General features: G+C 37.7%; 1 protein-coding gene across 1 annotated transcript in view; it reads right to left on the reverse strand.

The window, feature by feature from the left end:
• Positions 1 to 2,367: 2,367 nt before the first annotated feature.
• DLD (dihydrolipoamide dehydrogenase) overlaps positions 2,368 to 24,815 on the reverse strand; it is a 29,741-nt gene continuing 7,293 nt past the window's right edge. The window contains exons 3-14 of the mRNA XM_059170793.1: positions 21,606 to 21,685; positions 21,052 to 21,120; positions 20,398 to 20,467; positions 18,899 to 18,999; positions 18,417 to 18,560; positions 17,925 to 18,026; positions 6,021 to 6,211; positions 5,240 to 5,410; positions 4,741 to 4,930; positions 4,200 to 4,337; positions 3,219 to 3,308; positions 2,368 to 3,124 (exon numbers count right to left, since the gene is read on the reverse strand). Of these exons, the coding sequence (XP_059026776.1) occupies positions 3,059 to 3,124; positions 3,219 to 3,308; positions 4,200 to 4,337; positions 4,741 to 4,930; positions 5,240 to 5,410; positions 6,021 to 6,211; positions 17,925 to 18,026; positions 18,417 to 18,560; positions 18,899 to 18,999; positions 20,398 to 20,467; positions 21,052 to 21,120; positions 21,606 to 21,685 (1,412 nt within the window). The 3' untranslated portion in view covers positions 2,368 to 3,058. The remainder of the gene's footprint in view (positions 3,125 to 3,218; positions 3,309 to 4,199; positions 4,338 to 4,740; positions 4,931 to 5,239; positions 5,411 to 6,020; positions 6,212 to 17,924; positions 18,027 to 18,416; positions 18,561 to 18,898; positions 19,000 to 20,397; positions 20,468 to 21,051; positions 21,121 to 21,605; positions 21,686 to 24,815) is intronic.

Genomic DNA, 24,815 nt, shown 5'->3' on the forward strand with positions numbered 1-24,815 from the left:
AACATCCACCACACATCTGCCCCCAAATCACCTCCCAGTGGGGTGGCCCAGGTTAGGGGCTGGGGAGTGGGGGCCGTAGGGGTAGATATAGCCTGAGGCCCTCCCACCCCTTCACCATTTCAGTGGCTACTCAATGGCTCCAATCTCCAAATCTCCTCTAAGGATTCGTTGCTCTGGGAAAGAATAAAAAGCAATTTTTAGAAAATCAGGAGGGTAAACTGTGGCTTTCGAGTGTGAGCAATCCTGGCCCTATTCTAGGTGGTGAGGGTGAAGGCGGAAATGAAATCCAGCCAGAGTTTAGGAACATTGCTCCTGCCAAATGAGCAGTGCCAATCAAAGTACAAAGTGATACTGTGACTTCCCAGTATTTATACTGGCTTTATTAGATTTCACAAACTAGAGATTCTCTGCTACAGTCCGTACGAGAGGCCAAAACAATCACAGAACAATCACGTATTCCATGGGATAAAGAAAACAGTTGTATTCCAACTGCCAAACCCCTGTCAACCTCAGAGCGGAGCTGGAGGAACAGGCCAAGCCCTCAGTGGTCTTTTGCCAAATTTTTAGAGAGAGACCAGTTCTGGGTAGCACTGAACTACCACCCACACGAACACAGCCACATGTGAAGCTCAGCCTGAACCAAACTTATAATTTAAACAATAAGGCAACCTCCCTCTCCTTCAAGGCAATTATTTGTCATTTTTATTTAGGTAGAAATCCTACTACCTAGCAAAGTTGTTTTACCTCATCATCAACTACAGCAACTAATTTTTTTCCTTAATTTTAAATATTTTATTTAAAATTGAAGTCTTTTCTACTACCCATTCCTCTCTAGCTAAACGACTGAAGATGTTACATCAGAATCACTCATTTTAATTAACTCAGGGAACTGGACAACTAATTCCCACCCCTCACAAGCCAAGAAAATAGTGAGAACTTAGTAAATAATAAATGAATATTTAAAATCTGTTTTATACCCACAACTTCATTCCCGCCTAGATATATTTAACTATTTTGTGTTTCTATAACTAGAACTTCATATTAAATTCTATTTCTCACTATATTTCTTTCCCTAAAGTAGGTAACATGTTTGAAGTTTAAACTAGCACTTCACATAATACTGGGATTTCAGATTTTTAAACACACAGAGGTAATTTCCAATAATGGCATAGTAGCATGTCTCAGGCCAGCCCTCCTGCTATGACTACTGCAGAATCTGAACAAAATACAGATGTTTTAAAGTAAAGGTCTAGGAGACCCACCAGAAGCAGGCCGGAGATAGAGGGGAGGTGACCGAGAACAGCACTGGGTCCCAGCAAGTATCACACTAGGCAGAAGCCAAGTTTTACTGATTAAGGAATCAGAAGACTGGGTCGGGGGCAATGAGAATAACTAAAATATGAGGCGGGGGGAGCCCCAGAAAAGAGACACATGTGGGGAGGACCCCCCCCCAACTCTGCATATCATTTGCCCAGTGTCCAGCTGACCATGCATGGGATAGATATAATGCAGCCAAGGTAAAGCTGAAATGCCTGGGTAAATGTTTCAGCTGCTGCCCCCAGCAAAAATGGAGTTGGGGTTCAGCCAAGTTAACTGCCCACTGAGAGAGAAACTCCCTATTTTTCCAAGGTAAGTAAGAGAATCCAAAGTCTTTATGATGGATCACTCATGACCATCACAGTCCCAGACCACTGGACATAGAAGAAAAAGGGAAATGTGACCCACTGATGATGCAATTAAAACCTGAGGACAACCCAACACTTTCCTTCTAACTGAGCAATTGACAGTACCTTATCCCACATAGCCTTCTGCTGACACATTACACTCTCTAAACTTTCCCTTAGGCTGTGATCTGTAAGTTGCAATCAAGTGAGTATCTAGTTTGCACATTTCTAGTACTTTTAGTTTTTCCTTGTTAGAATATGCTATCCTAAATTTGAGAACTACTTAATCTGATTCTTTAATTTAGTTAAAATATGCAAAAGCCTATTTTAACATTTAATACTTTGTTACTGAGGTCTTTCAAAAGCTGGCCATTTTAAACATTAATCGATAAATATGATTTTATAGCTCTCTTTAAAGAAAGTCATTTACCCAGCCACGGATACACTAGAAAGCCACAGGAGAAAACAGATTAAATTTTCCATATGCTGTCTCTCCAAAAGTGTATGCTCCACAGTTAGCTGGTATCACTACAACAGATGAAAGGGTAATGACCTTTTAAATGCCTTAGTGTCGTCCCCCAGTGTGGTAAAAGATACATCCAGGCCTAGAAGAGGAATAAATAGACGTAAGGTAAGAATATACACTACAGGTAGTCATAAAGAATTAGGACCATCTTGACATCCACTCAAAACAACAGGTAAATGAATATTTAAGCTATTTATTTCTGTATTTTCATTCCCTGCTGTAATACAGTTATGTCTCCATTTAGTATCTGAATTTCACAGATATACCTCCTTAATCTGGCTAACTGGGTAACTAGAAACTGCAGACCTCAATGGGTCCTTAAAAATTTAAACATAAATTCTACCTCTAAGCTGCAAGAATTTAGGGATTAAATAAAATAAGTGAGATCATTTATTTACATCAGTATGGCTTATACATACTTTAATCTGATCCTAATGACTGTTTCCAATACGAAAACCAAGTTTAAAATAACTTGATCACCTTGCTTCAAACACAGCTGGCTCACATACCCTATGCCAGCTCCATCCATGTAAGTAAATCCAACTTTACAAGAGCAGAGATAAAAGCTATGTAACATACATTTAGTGAAGTCGAATCGTTCAGAAACAGCATGAAAATATGGGTTGAAGAAAATTTTCCAGGATGCTACTATAAGTAGCTTTTTTCTGCAATTTCAATGCACTGAAACAAAATATTCAATTTATTTTAAAATAGATGAGATTATTCCATTCTCTCCAAACCTATTAAAACCTTCCAAAAGTTTCATAATTCAGTCCTAGAAATTCTTGGAGCTGTGAGCATTTCCTATTCAGAAATGTGACCTCCACAAAAGCTCCCAGGAAATTTCAGAAAAATATAATCTTCTAATTTAAAAGTTGATTGGTTTGCCGAACGATGCAGCCAGGTTTGCTTCTCTAAAAGCTTCTGATAAGGTCTGTAAGGGAAGAAATTTAAAATTAGAAACCAAATACTTCTGGGTGAGAAGAAACCTGAGGTAACCACTAATTCTGCATGTTGTCCATAATTACCGGATGTGCATGGCAGACTCTGGCTATATCCTCACAGGATGCTCCGTACTCCAGCGCGAGAGCAGCTTCATTCACCATTTCACCAGCGCCCTTTATTAAGAGAACAGCCCAAGAAGTCATTTTTTTCCCATGGCAAAAACTACAAGCTAACAGGATTTGCTGCTAGAGCAGTTAACTGCCTCCAGGCAGGAAAAGCTTAACCGGAAAGGCGGCACAGAAGAGAAGGGCTTGGACTCCAGAGCCAACTGGCCTAGATTTTAATCCTACGGCTGAGTCCCTTCGAGCACTCAGTGTGCGCTTCATTCATCTATTCACTTCAAAAATGGGGAGAGCAACTCCTGCCCCCACAACCGTGAACACTAAAGTTACTGCACGTATACATAAAAATGTGTTACAGACTAAGGACTCCAATGTTCTATTACCAATACTGTGGCAGATGCTAAGGGAAGTGTGTACTTCAGGGCCTGTGGGAGGAAGAGCCTCTCTGAGGAGGTAACATCTGAGCTGAGACCTAACAGGAACAAGTCATACAAAGACATGGAGGCACAGAATTCCAAGCAACGGGTTCCACAAGCACAAAGGCGCTGATGTGGGAACATTGGCCTGTTAGGAAACTGAGAGAAGGCCCATGAGGCAGGGAATTACTGAGCGAAAGGGAAGAGAGGAAAGACAGGAAGCCACACAGGACCAGATTTCGTGGGGCCTTGTATGTTAACAGCCCGAGGCAGAAAAAGGCCACTGGAGAGTTTTCAGCAGGCACAGGGCCTGGTGTAGGTTTCAAGAGGATAACGGCAGCTGCAGAACAGAAAGCAGATGATGTGATGAGCCAGCCCACGAGAATGCTGCCGGTCGCCTTGTCAGAAACACACGAACTTCTGCTGGTAAATAACAACCTCAGGATGTAAAGAGCAGCTGGCTTTGAGTCTAAACAGCAACGCTTTCCAGAAATCATAACGGGGTTTGGGGCTTTCGGATACTCACCGGTCCTAGAATATGTGCTCCCAACACCCTGTCCGTTGATTTCTGTCCCAGAATCTTCACCATGCCATCTGTGTCCGCATTTGTCTTAGCTCTGCTGTTAGCAGCAAAGGGGAATTTCCCAACCTTGTATTCAATACCCTGCAAGAGAAAGAAAATGAGAACCTACATAAACGCTGAAAAAATGTATTCCCGTTAGTGCAATCATCCACCATATGTTCAGAAAATAAATTCCAAGAAGGCAACTCTTCAGAGTATATTAAGGGCAAGACCAAAACTGCTTGCTAATGAGATACATTCTGGCTACAAACACAAGCAAACACAAACATCAGTTCATCGGGGTGTATTTCAAAGGAAAATGTAAGAGCTCTGGAATTACCACTTTGAAGACAGGCAAGTGAATGATCTCCTCTATACTACTGACAAAGGAAAAAATATATAATGTTCTACATAATTTCAAAATGCATTAATAATAAAATGATTCTCAGCCACCAGCGTCATTAACTCAATTCATACAATGGCATTCAAGCTACCCCAGAATTACCTCTTCCTTCAGCTGCTCCTCTGATTTGCCGACCCAAGCAACTTCAGGGTGTGTGTAAATCACAGAGGGTACACAGTTGTAGTCAATGTGCACAGCGCCACCAGCCATTCCTTCAACACAGATGATGCCTTCATCCTCTGCTTTGTGAGCCAGCATTGGACCGGCAACCACGTCCCCAATAGCATAGATGCTACCACAGAGAAGAAAAGAAACACAGTCAACTTCTGCCGCCACAGCTACTCATCTTCATTATGCCATCTTCAACTAGTAACATAAGTTTCTAGTTACTAAGTAACCAAAAAATAGACAAAATGGGTAACTGTAAGTTCCGGTTCTCATCTCCAGGTAATGAAAACATTTAATTCTTTCTGTTTCCACAGATGAGTTTACTCTTCTTCCCCAAAGCCAGTGCATTTGAGCATGACAAGTCTTATTTTCAAAACAGTATTTAAAATAAAATTTTAAGTTTTTTGAAAATACACATAATTATCCAACTTACTTTGGAATTTTAGTTTGGAATCTGGTATTGACTGGAATTCTACCTCTAGGATCTAGTTCAATTCCAAGCTCTTCCAGTCCCAAGTTCTGAGTAAAGGGTCGTCGGCCAATGCAAACCAAGAGTACGTCACACGTGATAACTTCGGCTTTCCCACCAGAAGCACCTTCAATACTAGACAATGAACAGTGTGTGACTATTAACCACACATCAACAGAAACAACTGACTTAGAAATGTAAGAACAGATGTTTCTAAAGTGATGCTGACACTTTAAACAAACAGGAGTCATGCCATGAAAACATACAAATCCTCTAGAGGTCTATCAGTCAAACCTCACAAAAACAAAAAACAAGAACATAGGTCTTACAATGAAAAGATCAAGCAATGTCCCCACCCCTCACTTGCTGTGTGACCTCAGGCAAATAATTTCATTATGTTATAGGGATATTTGGTAAGAAAAGTGCCAGGCACACAGTAAACAATCTAATATTCTTATTGATTTCCCCCTATATATCTAAAAATACGGAGTTTTACTGAATGTTAAGAGTGTAAATATTTCCAAATGTATACCAGGAGGAAGCACATTACAGTGAGAACACTCGATTAAATTTTCTGGCATCAACTTCATCATGAATTTCAATGGACAGATTTAATAAGCAATACAGAGTTATATTAAGCAATAAAATGGCCCTAAGTGATAACAAACTCTGATTCTGAAAAAGAGGGTTTTCCTGAAGCAAAGAGATCAAGATATCGTATCAAAACCAAATGAAGCATACTTACGAAACATCAATTTTTCCATCTGACTTCTTGGTAGCACCAGTAACTTTTGTATTCAATTTAAATTTAAATCCTTGTTTTTGAAGGATGCGTTGAAAGTTCTTAGATATCTCCATATCAATTCCAACTCCACCAACATGACCTAAAAACTCAACTGCTGTCACATCTGCACCAAGTCTTTGCCAAACTGAACCCTGTAGATAATAATTTTTAAAAATCGCAAAAATAAGAATAAAGGTTCCTAAAGCAAGTATTTACTGAAACATTATAAATAATCTACTGTCAGATAGTCTCTTTTATTACTATGTCCCTATTAGAAGCTCTAAAGTTTAAAATGAACACAGTGGCAAATAAATGTCTCATGTATTTCATGTATTAATTTGTTCTTTCCTTCAACATTTATTGAGCACCTACAATATGCCAGGCACACATCAGTAATCAAAATGCTGCCCCCAGGGAGCTTATATTCTGGGAAGGGAGGCAGATTAAAATAAAATTCACATAGAGGATAGTAAAGTGCTCAGAGAAAAATGAAACAGAAAGCAGAACCATGACTGCTGGAAGGAGTAAGGCTACCATTTTAAAGAGCATGGTCATTGGGGAAAGCTTTTCTGACGCGTGCACAAAGAGAGGGAATGAGCTACACAGGGATCTGGTCCAGGAAGAGGACAACAAGTGGGAAAGAAGATAATGAAGAAGGTCCTCTGACTCCTACTTATTACTGGTATTTGTAAAATATTAAACTGGCTTCATATATTATTTTCTCAATAGAACACTCCAACTGTAATTTAAACTGAATGCTGCTTTTTAATATTTTAAAATTTTAGCAATTAAAATGTCTGAATACCTCTTTATAAAACAGGCAAGATGAATATAATTTTACAGCATTAAATAGGATATGACAAAAAATGAACATATCCTTTTAAAGAATTTGTATGAAAATTGTCTGGTAATTTAAAGTAAGAAGTTTACCTTTCCAATAAGTTTTATGCATTCATTTTAAAAATTTCCTGCATTTTGGGAATGAGAGCTTAGTAAACTAAAGGCAATACAGCGACACTAAAAATCCAATCACAAGCATATATACAAAAATTAACTCAAAATGAATCATGGACCTTATTATAAAACTCAAGACTATGAAATTTATGGCCAAAAACATAGTAAAGAATCTTCGTGACCCTGAGTTAGGGTCACATTACATCATAGGCATAATCCATGAAAGAAAAAAAAAAAGATGAGACTATATCAAAATTAAAAACTTCTCCTCTTCTAAAACTAATATTAATAATAGAGACAGAGAAGCCACAGATGGAGAAAAAATATTTGCAAAAAATCTTTTTGATAAAGGATTTACATTCTTTGCATAAAGAGCTCTCAAATAACATATCCAATAAAAAGCCAGATGAAATAGTTAAAGAGGTTATGTCACAAAAGACAATGTAGAGATGGAAAATCAGCCCCTAAAAACATACTCCACATTACAAGCCACTAAAGAAACACAAATTGAAATGCCCAGAAGCTACTACTACACACCTATGAGAATGGTTCAAATCAAAAACGGCACCACTGCTACTCCTGGGAAGATGTGAACAACCGAATTCACCCTGCTGGAGGACAAAAGCGCAGCCACTCTGCAAACAGAGCTCCTCGAAAGGCCAAATGCAGAACTACCATGTGACCCAACAAATCCACTCCTAAGGTTTACACACAAGGAAAATGAAAACAGATGTCCACATGGAAACCCGTACATAAACGTTCATAGCAGTATTATTCTTAACAGTTCCAAAGTGGAAACCGGCCAAATGTCTATCAATGGATGAATGGATAAACCCAATGTGCTCTAGCCATAGGGCGGGCTATCCGGCTCTACAGTTATGAAGTACATGTGAACCCCGAGAACGTGGCGCTAAGTGAAGAAGCTGGAGACATAAAGGCCACATACTGTGTGAATTCCGTTTACGTGAAAAGTCCAAAATAGGCAATTCCACAATCCCAGAAAGTAGATTACTGGTTTCCAGGGCCTGGGAGAAGGGAGGAAGGCAGAGTCACAGCCAGTGGACATGGGGTTTCTTTCTGAGGTAAAAAAAATGCTCTGGAATTAGGATCATGCTGACAACTGCACAACGCTGTGAACATACTTTAAAAAACAAACAAAATAAAAAACACTGAACTGTACACTTTAAATGGGTGAGGAGAGATACAGGAACTATATCTCAATGAAGGTGTTAAAAATACACTCCTCTGAACCTAAATGAGAAAGTAAGAAATAGTAAGAGTATATTAAGTCACTATTGTACATCTGAAACTAATCAATTAAACTTCAAAAAATAGTTTTAAAAATGTGTGGTATACATACATAGGAATATTATTCAGCCATTAAAAGAAAACAATCATGACATTTTCAACAACAACAAAATAGTAAGAAAGTGGGAAATGGTAAAAAGCTTCATCTTGAATTCAAAGTAGGGAATAATGAGCAGAGAGAGCTAGACAAATGTCTTATTCTTTAGGAAAATGGATTTCAAAATCCTAAGAAATAGGAAAACTCTAATAGTATCTACCAGATACTAGAAGTCAGGCACTGTATTAGAGTTTATCAGCTACTAGACACTGGTTATGTGTTTTATTTGTATTTTACCTGATTAAATTCCAACAATAATACTGTATGGCAATTACTCTTATTAAAATGGGGATTTTTATGATGAATCAACTAGTTCAGAGAAGTTCATTCATTTAAGGACATAGTATAGTCATCAAGAGGCAGAGCCAAAGTTCAAGCACTAAATTAAACTGGAATGAAAAAAGGTAAACTATGAAAAAATAAAAAGACAGTCACACAAATAATCTTTATGAGAAATTAAAAACAGAAGTATGACTACTAGTAAGTTATCTCTAATAAGTTTAAATTTTTAAAAAGACATTTGTAAAAATATTCAATTTGGTTGAGACACATAAAGCATTAAGATTTTTAAAATGATCGAACACTTATCTAAGGCAAAAGTGCTGAAATGAAAGAGAGAATTATTGCTTTGGGATATTATTATACTTATCAAAAAAAATAAAGTAAATCTATGTTACTCCTTTTTCTTGCTCAATTTTATCTACCCATGAGAACAATTTTCAAAGTGGAATGAATAGAGAAAATATTAAGATGAGAAAACTATTCATTTTTGATTAATTAACTCTCCAACCAAACAAATCTGATCATAATCTGATGACAGAGACACTGTCAGTCAGTGAGCTCTGGGAACTTAATGAGCATAAGGGAGCTGTCAAATGGAGCCAAACAAGCAATGTATTGCCTAAAATTTTCTGAAGTGAAAAGAACAGGGGTGCCTGGGTAGCTCAGTGGGTTAAGCCTCTGCCTTCAGCCCAGGTCATGATCTCAGGGTCCTGGGATTGAGCCCCACATGGGGCTCTCCACTCGGCAGGGAGCCTGATTCCCCCCCAACCCCGCCCACCCCCCTCTTTGGGTACTTGTGCGCACTCTCTCTCTCTCTGTCAAATACATTTTTAAAATCTTAAAAAAAAAAAAGAAGTGAAAAGAACAAGATTCATTGAAATGTGGAACAGAGGTCAATCCCTGCTAAATACTAGAAGAGATAGTTAAATAGATGGTCTGATAATCATTAGATACTACCAAAAGTATTCCAAACAGGTCATTTAAACTATTTTCTGAAGGCTTTTCTGGACTGGACAATAATGTAGGATATTTTTATTATCAGCAAAGTCTTCAAGTCTTCAAAAAAAAAAAAGGAAAGAAAATTTCACATCCCTTAGATGTAATGGATTAGTGGATATTTAAATACATTTATAAACAAGTTAAAGGCTGTAGAGTCAGATGGCTTTCAATATTTCATATGATGTGAAGGACACCAGAGACAGTTTCATTAATCAATTTAGATAAGATCAGATGATAGGCCACGTGCCTTAGTTAACATGCTTCCCAAATTTACGAATTACACATGGCAAGAAAAAGTAGTTAAGTGTAAGGATAACCAAATCAAGACAAAGGAAAAGACTGGAATAACGGGTATAAGTGAACAGCAGATTAAAGCAAGGATAAAGGCTCAAAATCCCTTATTTAGGTCTATTTATTTATTTAGATTTAAAAACTCAAAATTCCTCAAGCAAAAGATGTGAAGTTTTCAACTGACTATAAACTCAATACATGCTTTGAAAAGGAAAAGATAATCAAACTGATCCTAAAGGATTATATCAAATGAAGCAGACTCCGTATCAAGAACAAGTTCTCTCAATTATCCTGCTTATTTATTATTTATTTATGCTTATTAATTATCATGCTTATTAGTTCTGAACGCCATTTCCAAGTGATCCTGACAGAGGAGACTAGATCAGAAGATGACAACAAAATAACAATCTGGTATCTATAAGACCTGGGTAAGCAATATTAAGGAAAGCCACAGAGATTCGAATATGAATCTCATATTCATCACAGAAAGACTTGAGCTTTCTCAGAAACAAAGGACTTAAAAAGTGCTAAAAAAGTACTATCTAAGCTGACTTCTGAAAGGTATTTATCATCGGACATTTACTCGGCAATAACAACAAAAGCTAACACGTGATTACTTATGTATCAGCACTGGGCTATGCATTGAAGATGCACAGTCGATGAAACAGCCATGACCTCTGACCTCAGGCAGTGGATGATTTAATTAAAGAAAAACAAGTCAACAAGTTAAGTTCAATAAAGTGAGATGAATACTGCAGCGAGTACAGATACAATGGGACACTCAGCAAAGAGTACCTAATGGCATGTAAGGCAGTTAATCAGCGGAGTAGTCAGGGAAGGCTCTGAGAGCAGAGACTGGTAGAGGGAAGCATTTTCCAAACAGAAGGCCTACAGGAAAGTCAAAGAGCGTAGCTTGTTCAGAAACTGGTATTTCGCTGTACCTGGTACATAGTTTGAGAGGGAGAGGGGCTAGAAATGAGGCTGGTGACTGAAGCCAGGGCCGCATCACTCTGGCCTTTCAACAACATTAAGATTTTGGAGCTATCCTAATGACGATCACTAGTTATTGAAGGATTTTCAGCATGGAAGAACACGATTACATTCGTGTTTTAAGAGAGGACTTCAGCCACTGAAAAAGATGAAAGTCAGGGAGACTTAGGGTAAGACATGACACTGGCCTGAACTGGGATCAAGGTGATGCATGAAAAAAAGGAGGCCATATTCGTGAGATAGTATCTTGCGGCATCACGTGAGGATCCACTGACTCAACAGGAGGTGCGATGACATGACAGAAGTCACAGGTAATTCCCAAACTTCCTGCTTAAACCTGTAGATGAGGATGGTACAACTCACTGAGATGAGAAATATTAAGAAAGCAACAGGTTTGGTTTTGTTTCTTTGTGGGTAAAAGAGGAGAGGAAGAGGGAAAGGTTAAGTTATTAATGTACTGAATACAGCGTCTGAGAGATCTGTAGGTAGAGATGCTGATAGGAGCTTAGATATAAAAGTCCAGAAGTGTCCAAGATGGCAGCATAGGAAGACCCTGAATTCACCTCCCAAAGACAGATGGAATCTACACGTCCACAGAGAGCAATTCCTCTGGAAGAACGAGGAATGACTCAACAGCTTCTGTACAACAAAGGATAGAGGGACCAAACAGAGAACAGATGGAGAGCCTGAGACACAGTAACAATGGGATCCCAACCCCCAACATTACCAACTACAGGAAGGAGGGACAGCACTGAGGGGCCCCGTGCAGATTTGCCCATCCTTGGGCACAGCAAAAAAGCACAATCCTTTTAAGAACCAAAAAGAAAAGTTCATTTACTAACCCTACAGCATGGGCAAAATGGAGGGGAAACTACTGGAAATCTCTCCAGAGCTGGAGAGGCTGACAAGTACCATTGTTCACATTCCCCCTCCACCTTGATAGCACAGACAGGAGCAAGGTCCAGGCACTCAAAATGGCCTGCTGCCTCAGTGAGCCCTGGGCCCCTAGCCCACACCAGCTCCAGTCATCCCCCTCCAGGCCAAGGAACTCCCAGCTCCAGCCCGCTTCAATGAGGACAATTATAAATTAAAAAAAAAAGGTAGTTAAGGGCACTCAAAACATGTAAAATATAGTAACATATACATAAAACATGGAAGGTGGGGGAATAAAAATGCAGTCCTTTTAGAAAATGCTCAAACTTAAGTGACCATCAACTTAACACAGATTGCTGTATACTTAAGATGTGAACCACATGATAACCACAAACCAAAAACCTACACCCGATACACAAAAAAAGAGAAAAAGCCAAGCATAACATTAAAGTCATCAATCACAAGGAAAAAGAACAAGAAAAAAAGGGAACCGAGAAAAGCTATGGAAACAATGAACAAAATGGCAATAAATACACACTTACTGATAATTAAATATAAAGAGTCTAAATACTACCACAAGATCTAGGCTGATGGAATGGATAAAAAAACAAGACCTATCTATATGCTGCCTATAAGAGACTCGATTCAGACCTACAAAAACATAAAGACGAAAGGGAAGGGATGGAAAAAGATATTCCAAGCAAATGGAAGCCAAGAAAAAAAAAAAAAAGGGAAGAAAAGAAGCCAGAGTAGCAATACTTATATTAGATGGAATCACCTTGAAAATAAAGACTATGACAACAGACAGTGGCACTGCATAACGATAAAGAATTAATCCAACAAGAGAACATAACAATTGTAAATCTCTTTGTACCCAATATTAGAGCATCTAAATAAATAAAACAAATATTAACAGACATAAGGGGAAAAAGTGACAGTATCATTAACAGTAGGGGATAGCCGGCTTGCATCAATGGAGAAAATCAAACAGAAAATCAGTAAGGAAATTGTGTCATTGAACAAGACATTAGCCTAGGTGAACCTAACAGATATATGTAGAACATCAGATCCAAAAAAAAAAAAAAAAAAAAAAAAAAAACATTCTTTTCAAGTGCACCTGAACATTCTCCAAGACAAATCACATGTTAGGGGCTGTCTGGGTGGCTCAGTGGGTTAAGCCTCTGCCTTCGGCTCAGTCATGATCTAGGTTCCTGGGATTGAGTCCCGCATCGGGCTCTCTGCTAGGCAGGGAGCCTGCTCCTTCCTCTCTCTCTCGACTTGTGATCTCTCTCTGTCAAATAAATAAAATCTTAAAAAGGTCTCACTAAATTTAACCTTAAAAAGCATTTAGGAACACTTGGGTGGCGTAGATGGTTAAGCATCTGCTTTTGGCTTAGGTCATGATCACAGGGTCCTGGGATCAAGCCCTGCATCAGACTCTGTATGCAGAGGGGAGTGTGCTTCTGTCTCCCTCTCCCCCATCCCCTGCTCAATCTGTCTCTCAAATAAATAAAATCTTAAAAAACAACAACAACAACAAACAACCCAACACCAAACCACCTATGGGTCAACAAAGAAAGCAAAAAGAAAATTAAAAAAATACATGGAAACAAATGAAAGCCAAAACATCATGGTTCAAAATCTTTGGCACATAGAGAAAGCAGTTCTAAGATAGAAATTGATAGCAATACAACCAAGAAACAAGAAAAATCTTAATTCAACCTTACAAAAGAAACCAGGGGAAAAAAAGTGCAAAGCCCAAGGTTAGTAAAAGGAGGACAGAAAAATCAGAGCAGAAATGAAAGAAACTAAAAAATAATAAAAATCAATGAAACCGAGAGCTCTTTCTTTGAAAAGTGAAACTGATAAAACTTTAGCCAGACTCATCAAGAAAAAAAGAGACAGTTCAAATAAATAAAATGAGAAATTAAAGAGAAGTAAAAACCAACAGCACAGAATTACAAAAGATTAGTAAGCGACTACAACAAAAAATTATATGCCAACAAACTGGACAACACAGAAGAAATCATTAAATTCCTAAAAATGTACAATCCTCAAAACTAAACCAGAAAGAAACAGACACCTGAACAGACACCTGGTAACAAAATTGAATCTGTCATCAGATTCAACTTCAAAGCTATGCATTATACTCTCAAGCTGAGGTATGAAATAAAGTGTTCTTCCTCCCCAAAACAAAAACAAGACAAAACAAAACCCTCCCAACAAACAAAAGTCCAGGACTGATGGAGTTAGGTCAATCTACTAAACACTTTAAAAAAGAATTAAAACCTATCTTCCTTAAACTACTCTAAAAAAACAGAATAGGAGGAAAGCTTCCAAATACATTCTACAAGACCGCATTATTCCGATAACCAAAACCAGACAAAGACACTTAAAAAAAAGTAAACTGCAGGACAATATCCCTATGAACACAGGAGCAAAAATCCTAAACAAATGTGCTTGGCAACCAAATTCAACAATACAGTAGAATGATGATTCACCACGATGAAATCAAATTTATTCTGAGGATGGCTCGATATCCTCAAATCAATCAATGGGATACACCACATCAACAAAATGAAGGATAAAAATCATATGATTATCTCAAGAGATGCAGAAAAAAACATCTGACAAAATTCAACATCTGTTCATGGCAAAAACTCAACAAAGTAAGTTTAGGGGTAACATACCTCAATATAATGATAAACCCACAGATAACATCATACTCAAGGGTAAAAAACTGAATGCTTTTCTGCTAAGATTGGAATAAGACAAGGATGTCCAATCTCACCATCTTCATTCAACACAGCATTGGATATCCTAGCCACAGAAATCAGACAAGAAATAAAAGGCATTCAAATTGGTAAGAAAGAAGTAGAACTTTATTTGCAGATGACAGGACACTATACAAAGAAAACCCCAGACTCCACCAAAAAGCTATCAGAAGTAATTGGATTCAATGAAGTTGCAGCATACAAAAATCAGTATATACAAATTTGTTGCATTTCTACACACTAATAACAAACTGGCAGAAGAGAAATTCAGAAAACAATTCCATTTACAATCGCACCAAAAAGAATAAAATACCTAGGAACAAACTTAACCAAGGCGGTAAAAGAACTATATTTTCAAAATTTTAAAACACTGATGAAAGATATACCATGCTCATGGACTAAAGAATCAGCATTTTTAAAATGTCCAAAACTCCTGAAAGCAATCCACAGACTGAATGCAATCCCTATTAAACACCAAAAGTAATTTTCACAGAATTAAAACAAGTAATCCTAAAATTTGTATGGAACCATAAAAGACCCATAATGGCCAAAACTACCTTGAGAAATGAAATAAATCCTGAGGTAACACAATCTTCAAGATATACTACAGATCTCAAGATATACTACAAAATTGTAATAACCAAAAAAGTTTATTAATGGCACAAAAGAGACACACAAATCAATGTGACAAACTAGAAAGCCCAGAAATAAACCTACATTTATATGGTCAATTAATCTGATAAAGAAAGCAAGAATATGCAGCGGGGAAAAGACAGGCTCTTCAATAAATGGTGTTGGGAAAACTGGACAGTCACACGCCAAAGAATGAAACGGGACCACTTTCTTATGCCGCACAAAAAAATTAATTCAAAATGGACTCAAGAACTAATTTAAGACCCAAAACCATAAAATTCCTAGTAGAAAACGTAGCTAGTAATCTCTCTGACATAAGTCTTAGCAACATTTTTCTAGATCCACCTCCTCAGACAAGGAAAACAAAAACAAAAACAATTGGGACTACACCGAGATGAAAAGCTTTTGCACAGCAAAGAAAACCATGAACAAAACAAAAAGACAACTTATTGAACTGAAGAAAAAATTTACAAATGATATATCCTATAAGGAGTTAATATCCAAAATAAAAGAACTTACACAACTCGACATCAAAAATACAAATAATCCAATTAAGAACTGGGCAGAGGACCTGAATAGACACTTTTCCAAAGACATATAGATGGCCAACAGACACATGAAAAGATGCTCAAATTACCAGCCATCAGGAAAATGTTAAATCAAAACCACAGTGAGTTGTCACCTTACATCTGTCAGAAGGGGTACTGAAAAGTGAGAATTAGTAAGTGTTAGCAAAGATGTGGAGAAAAAGGAACCCTCATGCACTGTTGATGGGAATGTAAATTGGTGCAGCCACTGTGGAAGACAGCATGGAGGTTCCTCAAAAAATCAAAAATAGAAATACCATATGAACCAGTAATCTGTTACTGAGTATTTACCTAAAGAAAATGAAAACACTAATTTGAAAAGATAAATGCACCTCTATGTTTAATGCAGCATATTTACAATAGCCTAAATATGGAAGCAAACCCAAGTGCCATGATAGATAAATGGATAAAGATGTACATATATATATATATAATGGAATACTGTTCAGTCATAAAAAAGAATGAATTTTTCCAACCTGTAACAACAAGGATGGACATAGAGGGTATTATGCTAAGTGAAATAACTCAGACAGACATAGACAAATACCACATGATTTCACTTTTATGTGGAATCCAAAAAAACAAAACAAATAACTGAACAAAAAAAGCAGAAATAGAGGTGTAAATATACAGAATAAACTGGTGGTTGCCAGAAGGGAGGCAAAATGGGCTAAAGAGAGTATGAGATAGAGGCTTCCAGTTACAAAATGAGTAAGTCATAGGGATAAATGGTCCAGCATAAGAAATAATACAGTCAGTGGTACTGTAACAGAGTTATATAGTGACAGATGGCAGCCACATTTGTGGTGAGCACAGCATAATATATACAGCTGTAGAATCGCAATGCTGTAATTTTAAAAAAGGAAAGGGTAGATAGCTGAATTTAATCAGGACCACAGTTTTGCCAAGCAGGTATGATGATGGAACAAAGAGGTAAGGGACTCAAGAAGAGCAGCTACAGTGACAGACTACGGAACCCGAGCAGATTGGGAAAGTAGTCAAAACAGAAACTGAAGAGAGCAAAAACAGAGATGGACCCAAGGACTAGAGCACCCAATAAAGTTAAACTGCCTCTATGTTGAGAATGACTGAGTACGAAAGGAGAGGAGGTTATGGGTTAAGAGAATAAAATGTCTGAATCTGTGATTTCAGAAGTAGAGCAGTTCTTTGTGACATCAAGGTACAACAGCCATGGCTAAGAACACCTTAAAAGTGAGAGAAGGGGGCACTGGGGTGGCTCAGTCGGTTGAGCATCCAACTCTTCATTTCAGCTCAGGTCATGATCTCGGGGTCCTGAGAGCAAGCCCTGCATCACGCCCCACACTCAGTGCAGAGTCTGCTTGACCCTCTCCATGCCCCGAATGCTCTCTCTCACACACACGTGTGCTAATAAATAAATAAAATATTTTTTGGAAAAAAAAAAAGGAGAGATCACCTGGTAATACAGGAAAGTCAGTAGGAAGGGAGAACAAGGCAGGCAGAAAGCATGAAATGGCAAGGCAGTCTGAGAGTTGCAAGCAGTCCGAATGAATGTAAGAGCGGCTGAGATGAGGATGAAGAGGGAGGGAAGAGCCACGTAAGTCATATCTGAAACGCAATTTGCTCAGAATGAGAACTATCTTCTGAAGGACTAAATCAATGCAGTTCTAAGAACACAAAGGGTAGGGGCGCCTGGGTGGCTCAGTGGGTTAAGCCGCTGCCTTCGGCTCGGGTCATGATTTCAGGGTCCTGGGATCGAGTCCCGCATCGGGCTCTCTGCTCAGCAGGGAGCCTGCTTCCTCCTCTCTCTCTGCCTGCCTCTCTGCCTACTTGTGATCTCTGTCTAATAAATAAATAAATAAATCTTTAAAAAAAAAAAAAAGAACACAAAGGGTAGCAGATACATGGAAGCAGATTTCAAAATAAAAGAGAATGTCCTAATGTCCAAAAATTACATAAATAAGTCATCTTGAAAACTCTTTATGACTCAAGTGTTCAAGCAAAACTCCATGTTGCTCTGCTTGCAACACTGTACAGAGGACCAAGAAGTCCCTTCCAACTCCATGAAGGCAGTAAGAGAAGAAAAAACATTACTTACCAGTTCTACACCTATTACTCCTGCACCAATGACAACCATCTTCTCTGGAACTTTTTTTAAAGATAAAGCACCTGTAGATGACACTATTGTATCTTCGTCAATCTATAATAAAATATATACAATCAAGATTATCTGGAAAAACCTATTGAGTTATAAACTGACCCCACCAAAAATGCTAAGACATTTATTTGTTTTGAGGTATCTATGACTTCTATCCATACACTCAATTTTATCAAATCCCATTAAACTGCTCACTTAAAATTTCATCATTTGGTATTTCAAAACAAAACGGTCAGTTTTAAACTTTGTAATGAACTCAAATCCATCTAATTGAAGTGTTTTCTGGTAAAAATCACTGCAGAATAAAGACAATCAACTTCCCAAAGCTGAACGACTGTCAATGTATACTACTTCAGTTAGAAATTTCTCCAAGTTCATAAATAGCATGAATAGTTTATAAATGTCTTTCTGAAGGGAGGTTGTACCACATACCGTGATTCCAGGAAAAGGTGTAACCTCCGAACCTGTAGCAATAAGAATGTTCTTTGTATCAATAACTTGAGTGCTGCCATCGGCTTTCGTAGCGGTGACCTGATTTTTGCCAGTTATCTTTCCATATCCATTTACGTGGACAACCTTTATAAAATGTTTATAGATTTACAAAGTTTAAAATGATTTTCATGATTTAAAAAACGTGACTAATAGGAAAAAAGTACTCTATTAAGTAACACATTCAATACAAAATGCTTCCTCACTTAGTAAGGCTACACATGGAGCAGCAAAAATTTGTTCTATATACCAGAGAAATCTATTTCAGGTTAGTATACAATTTTAAATTAAATAAATACCCCCAGCAAAAAACCCTCCAAAAGACAAAAAAAATCAACAGCCAAGTTCTAACAGAACTGCTCTATCAGATTAATGCTTAATGTATATGTAAAATAAAGCAGACATCTGCATGTTAAACCACTGACCTTATTCTGTTTGAATAAGTGGGCAATTCCACCAGTTAAAGCTTTTACTGCTGTACTCTTCTGCTCCATCATCTTCTCCAAATTCAAGCGAACTTCAGACACTGTAGTTTGTTAAACAAATCTTTAGTCCTTAGCTACATTCTTGAAGCAATACGGTATTTTTCACTAATCACAGAAAACTTCAGCCTAATGTTTACAGGACTGGATAAAAGGCAGTATTAAAACTTCTAAGTATAGTAACTAACATAATAGTCGTAGCTTACAAAAAGACTAAGAGCAACATCTCTCAATAAATAGAACCTCTCAAACACTGCAGAAAGTACACCTTTGGGAAAAATTCAGTCCAAAATAAACATTATATCCCACTGTGGCAAAATATTCTAACAACTTATGATGACAGGTCTAGATGAGATTTCAATAGAAACAGCAAAGTAAAGTATCACCTGAAATTATACGTAAAAAGAAACAATAATATCATGAAACAAAAACTAAAAAACACTCAACTGAAAACTTTAAATATAAAAACTTAATATAAAAGAGTTTAATAAACTGGATTTAATCACTCACTTAACTTAGAATTCTGAAGCAAGTGTGTAAGAAGATAAAGCTGCTCTACTCAAAACAACTTCAGAAGAGGGATAGCTCAGCAATCAGCACATGCAACCAACACAAATCGCAGAGATGAGGAAAGAGACTCTGAGAGCCTGGACTGACCTGAGCCAAAGGGCTACAACAAGAAGCTCTGCCTACCTTGCGGGTCCTCTTGACTAACCCTGTCTCCTCTTTCTTCCTTCTTTCCAAAAAGTAGGCTTTGACTCTACCTTTCATCTACTTCGATCTATTTGCTTTAGTGTGTACGTATCCCCTTCATACCCAATGGATAGCCAACTACAGCCCATTTCTTTCAGAAACCTACTGCTACAAACAAATGAAGGAAAAATAATTACCTATCCCCATCTCCTGACATGTTTAAGCGCTCCCTAAAACCCCAACCTTTCTGGATATATCTGTCAACAATTGGTAAGAAAGGATGAAATAAAAACAGCCCAAAAAGAATGGCAAGAGACAAGCCATACAAAATTAAAATGGAATGTCCTCCTTTTACACTGTGCTACACCCCCACCCCTCCTTTGTTCTTCCCACTACCAACAACTTGGGTAGACCAACCTACCTGCCTTCCTTCTCTGCCCGCCAACTCCCCACCCCGAGATCTCCAGGCTTCAGGGAAATTAAAACTGACTTCACAAACACACACACACACACACACACACACACACAGCCGACTTCACACCAAAGTTTTCAAAGGAACAGAAGATGTCATAGTAAAAATCTGGACTTAAGCCCTCTTAAGTAAATCTCTCTAAATTTTTAAAGGTCTTCTTTTACTCTTTCCTCAACAAAACATATGTTACACATTCATTAGATATACATAAAGCTGTAGCCAAAAGAGTCAAGTCAAATATGGCTGGTAAATTGCTGAATATGAAAGGTATACTTACTTTCAATTCCCCTAGATGCAAAATCTTTTCCATGGGCCATATGATAATAATGAGAGTTATTTAATAAAGCCTAAATAGATAAAATGATCAAATGTTGATAATAAGACTATATACAATCAAAAAGCACTTAAGAAATGACATTCTCTTCATGGAATAATACAAGGACTATGACAACTCAGTTTCTGTTCTTACATTATTAACATAAGCCCAATAATAAAGACGTAAAAAAACGTTAAACAAGCAGGAATGAAAAACAAAACATCTCCACTTCCTTTAAAATCAAAGGAATAAGTACACTCTTCAGGGCAGCAGGTGAAAAAGGCAGTCATGTCTACATATATAAAACCCCTAAGGGAAGAATTTACTACCTACTATCTGTTTCACTGGTAAAGGAAAGCTGAAGAGAAAAAATGGAGCACCACAGCCTGTTTGAATGGAAAGGCTGGGTATTTGAAGACAGAGAAGCAATTTCAGGAATGTATGGCAGACTGGTGACAGCACTGTTTAAGCTTTACCAAGGAAAACATGTTTTTTATGATCAACCAGGGTTGCTTAATTTCTAATAACTATTATCCTAATGTTCTAGTCCTAATACATCCTTCTAATCAGTGGCTAATGAAAAACACCTCTGCACTGTACGAAACACATGCTCACCTTAGAAGGAATACAACCAACATTCAAGCATGTTCCCCCAAGCGTCTCATTTTTCTCAACGCAGACTGTCTACAACCAAAGAAAACATTATTTGACTACTTACAACCTGCAGTGGCTCAGTTCATAAAATTCCCACGCATCTGTCTTAATTCTTCTACAGAACAAGTTACTGACGCTGTTTGTGAGGATAAAATAGACTCCTTTAAAATATATCATTTCAGAAATAATGCTAAATGCAGGCTCACCTGCATTATACTCAGAGACATTTTTGCCTAACATTATCAAACACATGCCCTTAGTCCTATTACCGTAGCTTCCAAAGCAGAATTAGAAGCCAAATGTACAAAGTATCGGGGGGAGGCGGGAAAAATGGACCTCACAATCTCATGAGAGCACTGCAACTGAGGAACATTCCTCATTCATCTCAGGCCTATATTCAATTTATAGAATAAACAAAAATTTACCATTACTCTTTATGTGCAAAGTATTCTGTAAATATGATCGACTCTTTTCCAATAAAAATGTATCAACACCTTGTTTAGTCTAAACCTTACCTTGAAGCCCAACTGGGCAGCTTTGATAGCAGCGACATATCCTCCAGGACCAGAACCTATCACTGTCACATCAGCATCAACTATAATAAAAGCAAATTGATATAAACAGTTAATTGCTTAATACTGACCAAAAACAGTGCATTAAAAAAAAAAAAAAAAAAAAAAAAAACACCTGCTATTTTAAACCTCCAAGAAAGTACAAAATAACCAACATTTTCTTCACAGTACTATTTCACTCCTAGGCACCTGACGTTCTGTGACGTAACTGAAAATGGCACAGATTTTTAAACTTCATTTTCTATTTGTTCATTATGACATATGGAATACAACTCAGTTCTTTTTTTTAGAATTTATTTATTTGAGGGGCGCCTGGATGGCTCAGTGGCTTAAGGCCTCTGCCTTCAGCTCGGATGGTGGTCCCAGGGTCTGGGATCGAGCCTTACGTCGGGCTCTCTGCTCAGCAGGGAGCCTGCTTTCTCTCTCTCTCTCTCTGCCTGCCTCTCTGCCTACTTGTGATCTCTTGTCTGTCAAATAAATAAATAAAATCTTTAAAAAAAAAAAAAAAGAATTTATTTATTTGAAAGAGTGTGCACACATGCATGCGAGTGGAGGGAGGGGGAGAAGGAGAGACAATCTCCAGCAGACCCTCTGCTGAGAGCACAGCTGACACAGGGACTGATCCCACAACCATGACCTGAGCCGAAACCAAAAGTCGGGCCCTCAACAGACTAAGCCACCCCGGCACCCCACATCTGAGTTCTAAATCCACCGAATCCACTGACCTTCCTAAATTCCACACTGTTCTACTTAAAAAGAATAAGACAGGTTTTTAGTGACACTGAAAGACATTATCTGTGTGAGGGAAAGGGCTTTGTTTTGTGTGTGTGTGTGTGTGTGTTTAAAGATTTTATTTGTGATAGAGAGAGCACAAGCCGGGGGAGCAGGAGAGGGAGAAGCAGGCTTCCCCACTGAGCAAAGAGCCCAATGTGGGACTAGATCCCAGGACCCTAAAATCATGACCTGAGCTGAAGGCAGACACTTGACCAAGGAAAAGGGCCTTGGAATCTGACATAACTTGGCTTCGAATCTCAGCTCTGCCATTTATTAGTTGTGTGACCAAGGGACTTAATTTTCCTGTCATAAAGGAACAATAACATTGCCTTAACTGATTTATTTAATGTTAGGATTAAATAAGACAATTATTTGCATAATGCCTTAGTAGTGCTAACTTTAAGACTGAGTACACCCACTTCAGGTACTTCTGAGAAAGAGAAAAACCAGCTTCCCTGTACTGGATGGCAAACATGTTTTGAACTTCATTTGAACGCTAATAAATTTTGTATAGTTTAATAGTTCATTAAATGAACTATTCTGGACATTTGCCATATAAAAATACAAAAAAATGTTTTTAAAGATTTTATTTATTTATTTGACAGAGAGAGAGATCCCACATAGGCAGAGAGACAGAGAGAGGGAAGCAGGCTCCCTACTGAGCAGAGAGCCTGATGTGGGGCTCGATCCCAGGACCCTGAGATCATGACCCGAGCCAAAGGCAGAGGCTTAACACACTGAGCCCCTAGGCGCCCCATAAAAATACAAAATTAAAAAAAAAAAAAACAACTTGGTATCAGCAACCTTAGGAATGTAGTAATTATAACACTTGGAAAAGTCTAATTATTCCCACTGTTCTCGAACCAACTTCAAATAAAGCTACAATCACTTATAAGACTTGGGAGAGAGCCTTCCTTCTCCCCACCCTCCCAAACTATCCTTACAACACCAAGCACTTAGCAGTATATAACACGTTTTCACATCTATTACCCTTTTTGATTCTCAGAACTTCCTAGGAGGAGAAAAGCCTTATAACTGACATTTCACAGATAAAAAACGCTAGGTTCAGAGAGGTCATTTAACTTGCCCAAGGTCACCTAGCAAGTGGGTCAGAGAGAAAATTAAGTTTTTTGTCTTGCAGTGATCATTCCGTTATTCAACAGGATTCTATTCTCAAATTTAAACTAACATAAGCGAAAACCCTGAGAGCACTAATCAAGTTTATAATTACTAGCTATCCGATCTGAGAATAGTTTAACCTGCTTTACCTTCGGCAGCCCTATGTACACAAAACAAAGACCACAAAAAAACCTCCTTCATAGGATCGTTAATACAGAATAAAACAGCATATATACATAACTTAGCATAGTATGTGGAACATACATAATAAGTATTTGCTATATGGTAGCTATATTCTGAACTATGAAGATGCCAAATTTTAACTTCTGGTCACCCCCTCTCCAACAAAACACCACTCCCCCAAGCATGGGAGTACTAGTATCATCAAAAAACCTTTGCTGGCCTGAAAAGAATCACAGAACCTCAGCGATGGAAGATAACTAAGAAGTTATCGAACTGACAAAATCTAAGAATCCTTCCAACTGAATAAATAAAAGGACTGATTCTTCTTGGTTATATCGGATGATAATTAGGATTACTCAGTACATGAAAAAAAATAGACAGTCCGTCCAATACATGAAAAAACTATTGCTTCCATTTTCACTGATTCATTTGTGGTCTTTGGCTATACTGCTTGGTTCCCTGATTCATGTTCAGAATTAAGTACATAAGAAAACGTATATCTATTTTCAAATTTTGAACAAAATGATGGCCTAAACAGCATCCCTTAATTTGGGTTCTACTTTTTAATGCACAGTAATGAAACACAAGCTAGAAAAACAGGATTTTTTTGTTGAATTTTTAACATCTTTTCTGATTAAAATATGTAAATTTAAATTTACACTTAAATTTAAATACAGAAAAGCCCAAAAATGTTGAGTTCCATTTCCCAATGTAATCTTAGATTTTTTTTTTCTTAAGTTTACAAAATACAAGAAATTCAGAACTAGTCACCTCTCACTGAAGATACTGTATGCACCATTCCATCAGAATACCACTAATGTGCTATGGAGCACACACACACACACACACACAAAAGAAGGGGAAATGTAAAGTCTTTATCTACAGATGGGTCAGTGGAGAATATAGGAGGGTGTGATTCTGTGACAAACATTCAAAAGCAAGCCAATATTTAGGGGATATCTTCAATATACTTGGAAATGTATCAAAAAAGGTGGACTGATAGGTAAATGAAAGAACAGATCTGTGATAATTTAAGTACAGTAAAATGTTAGTGGAAGAATCTGAGTGTTCACTGAA

The sequence above is a fragment of the Mustela lutreola genome, chromosome 4, assembly GCF_030435805.1.
Source record: "Mustela lutreola isolate mMusLut2 chromosome 4, mMusLut2.pri, whole genome shotgun sequence".
NCBI classification, from domain to species: Eukaryota; Metazoa; Chordata; class Mammalia; order Carnivora; family Mustelidae; genus Mustela; species Mustela lutreola.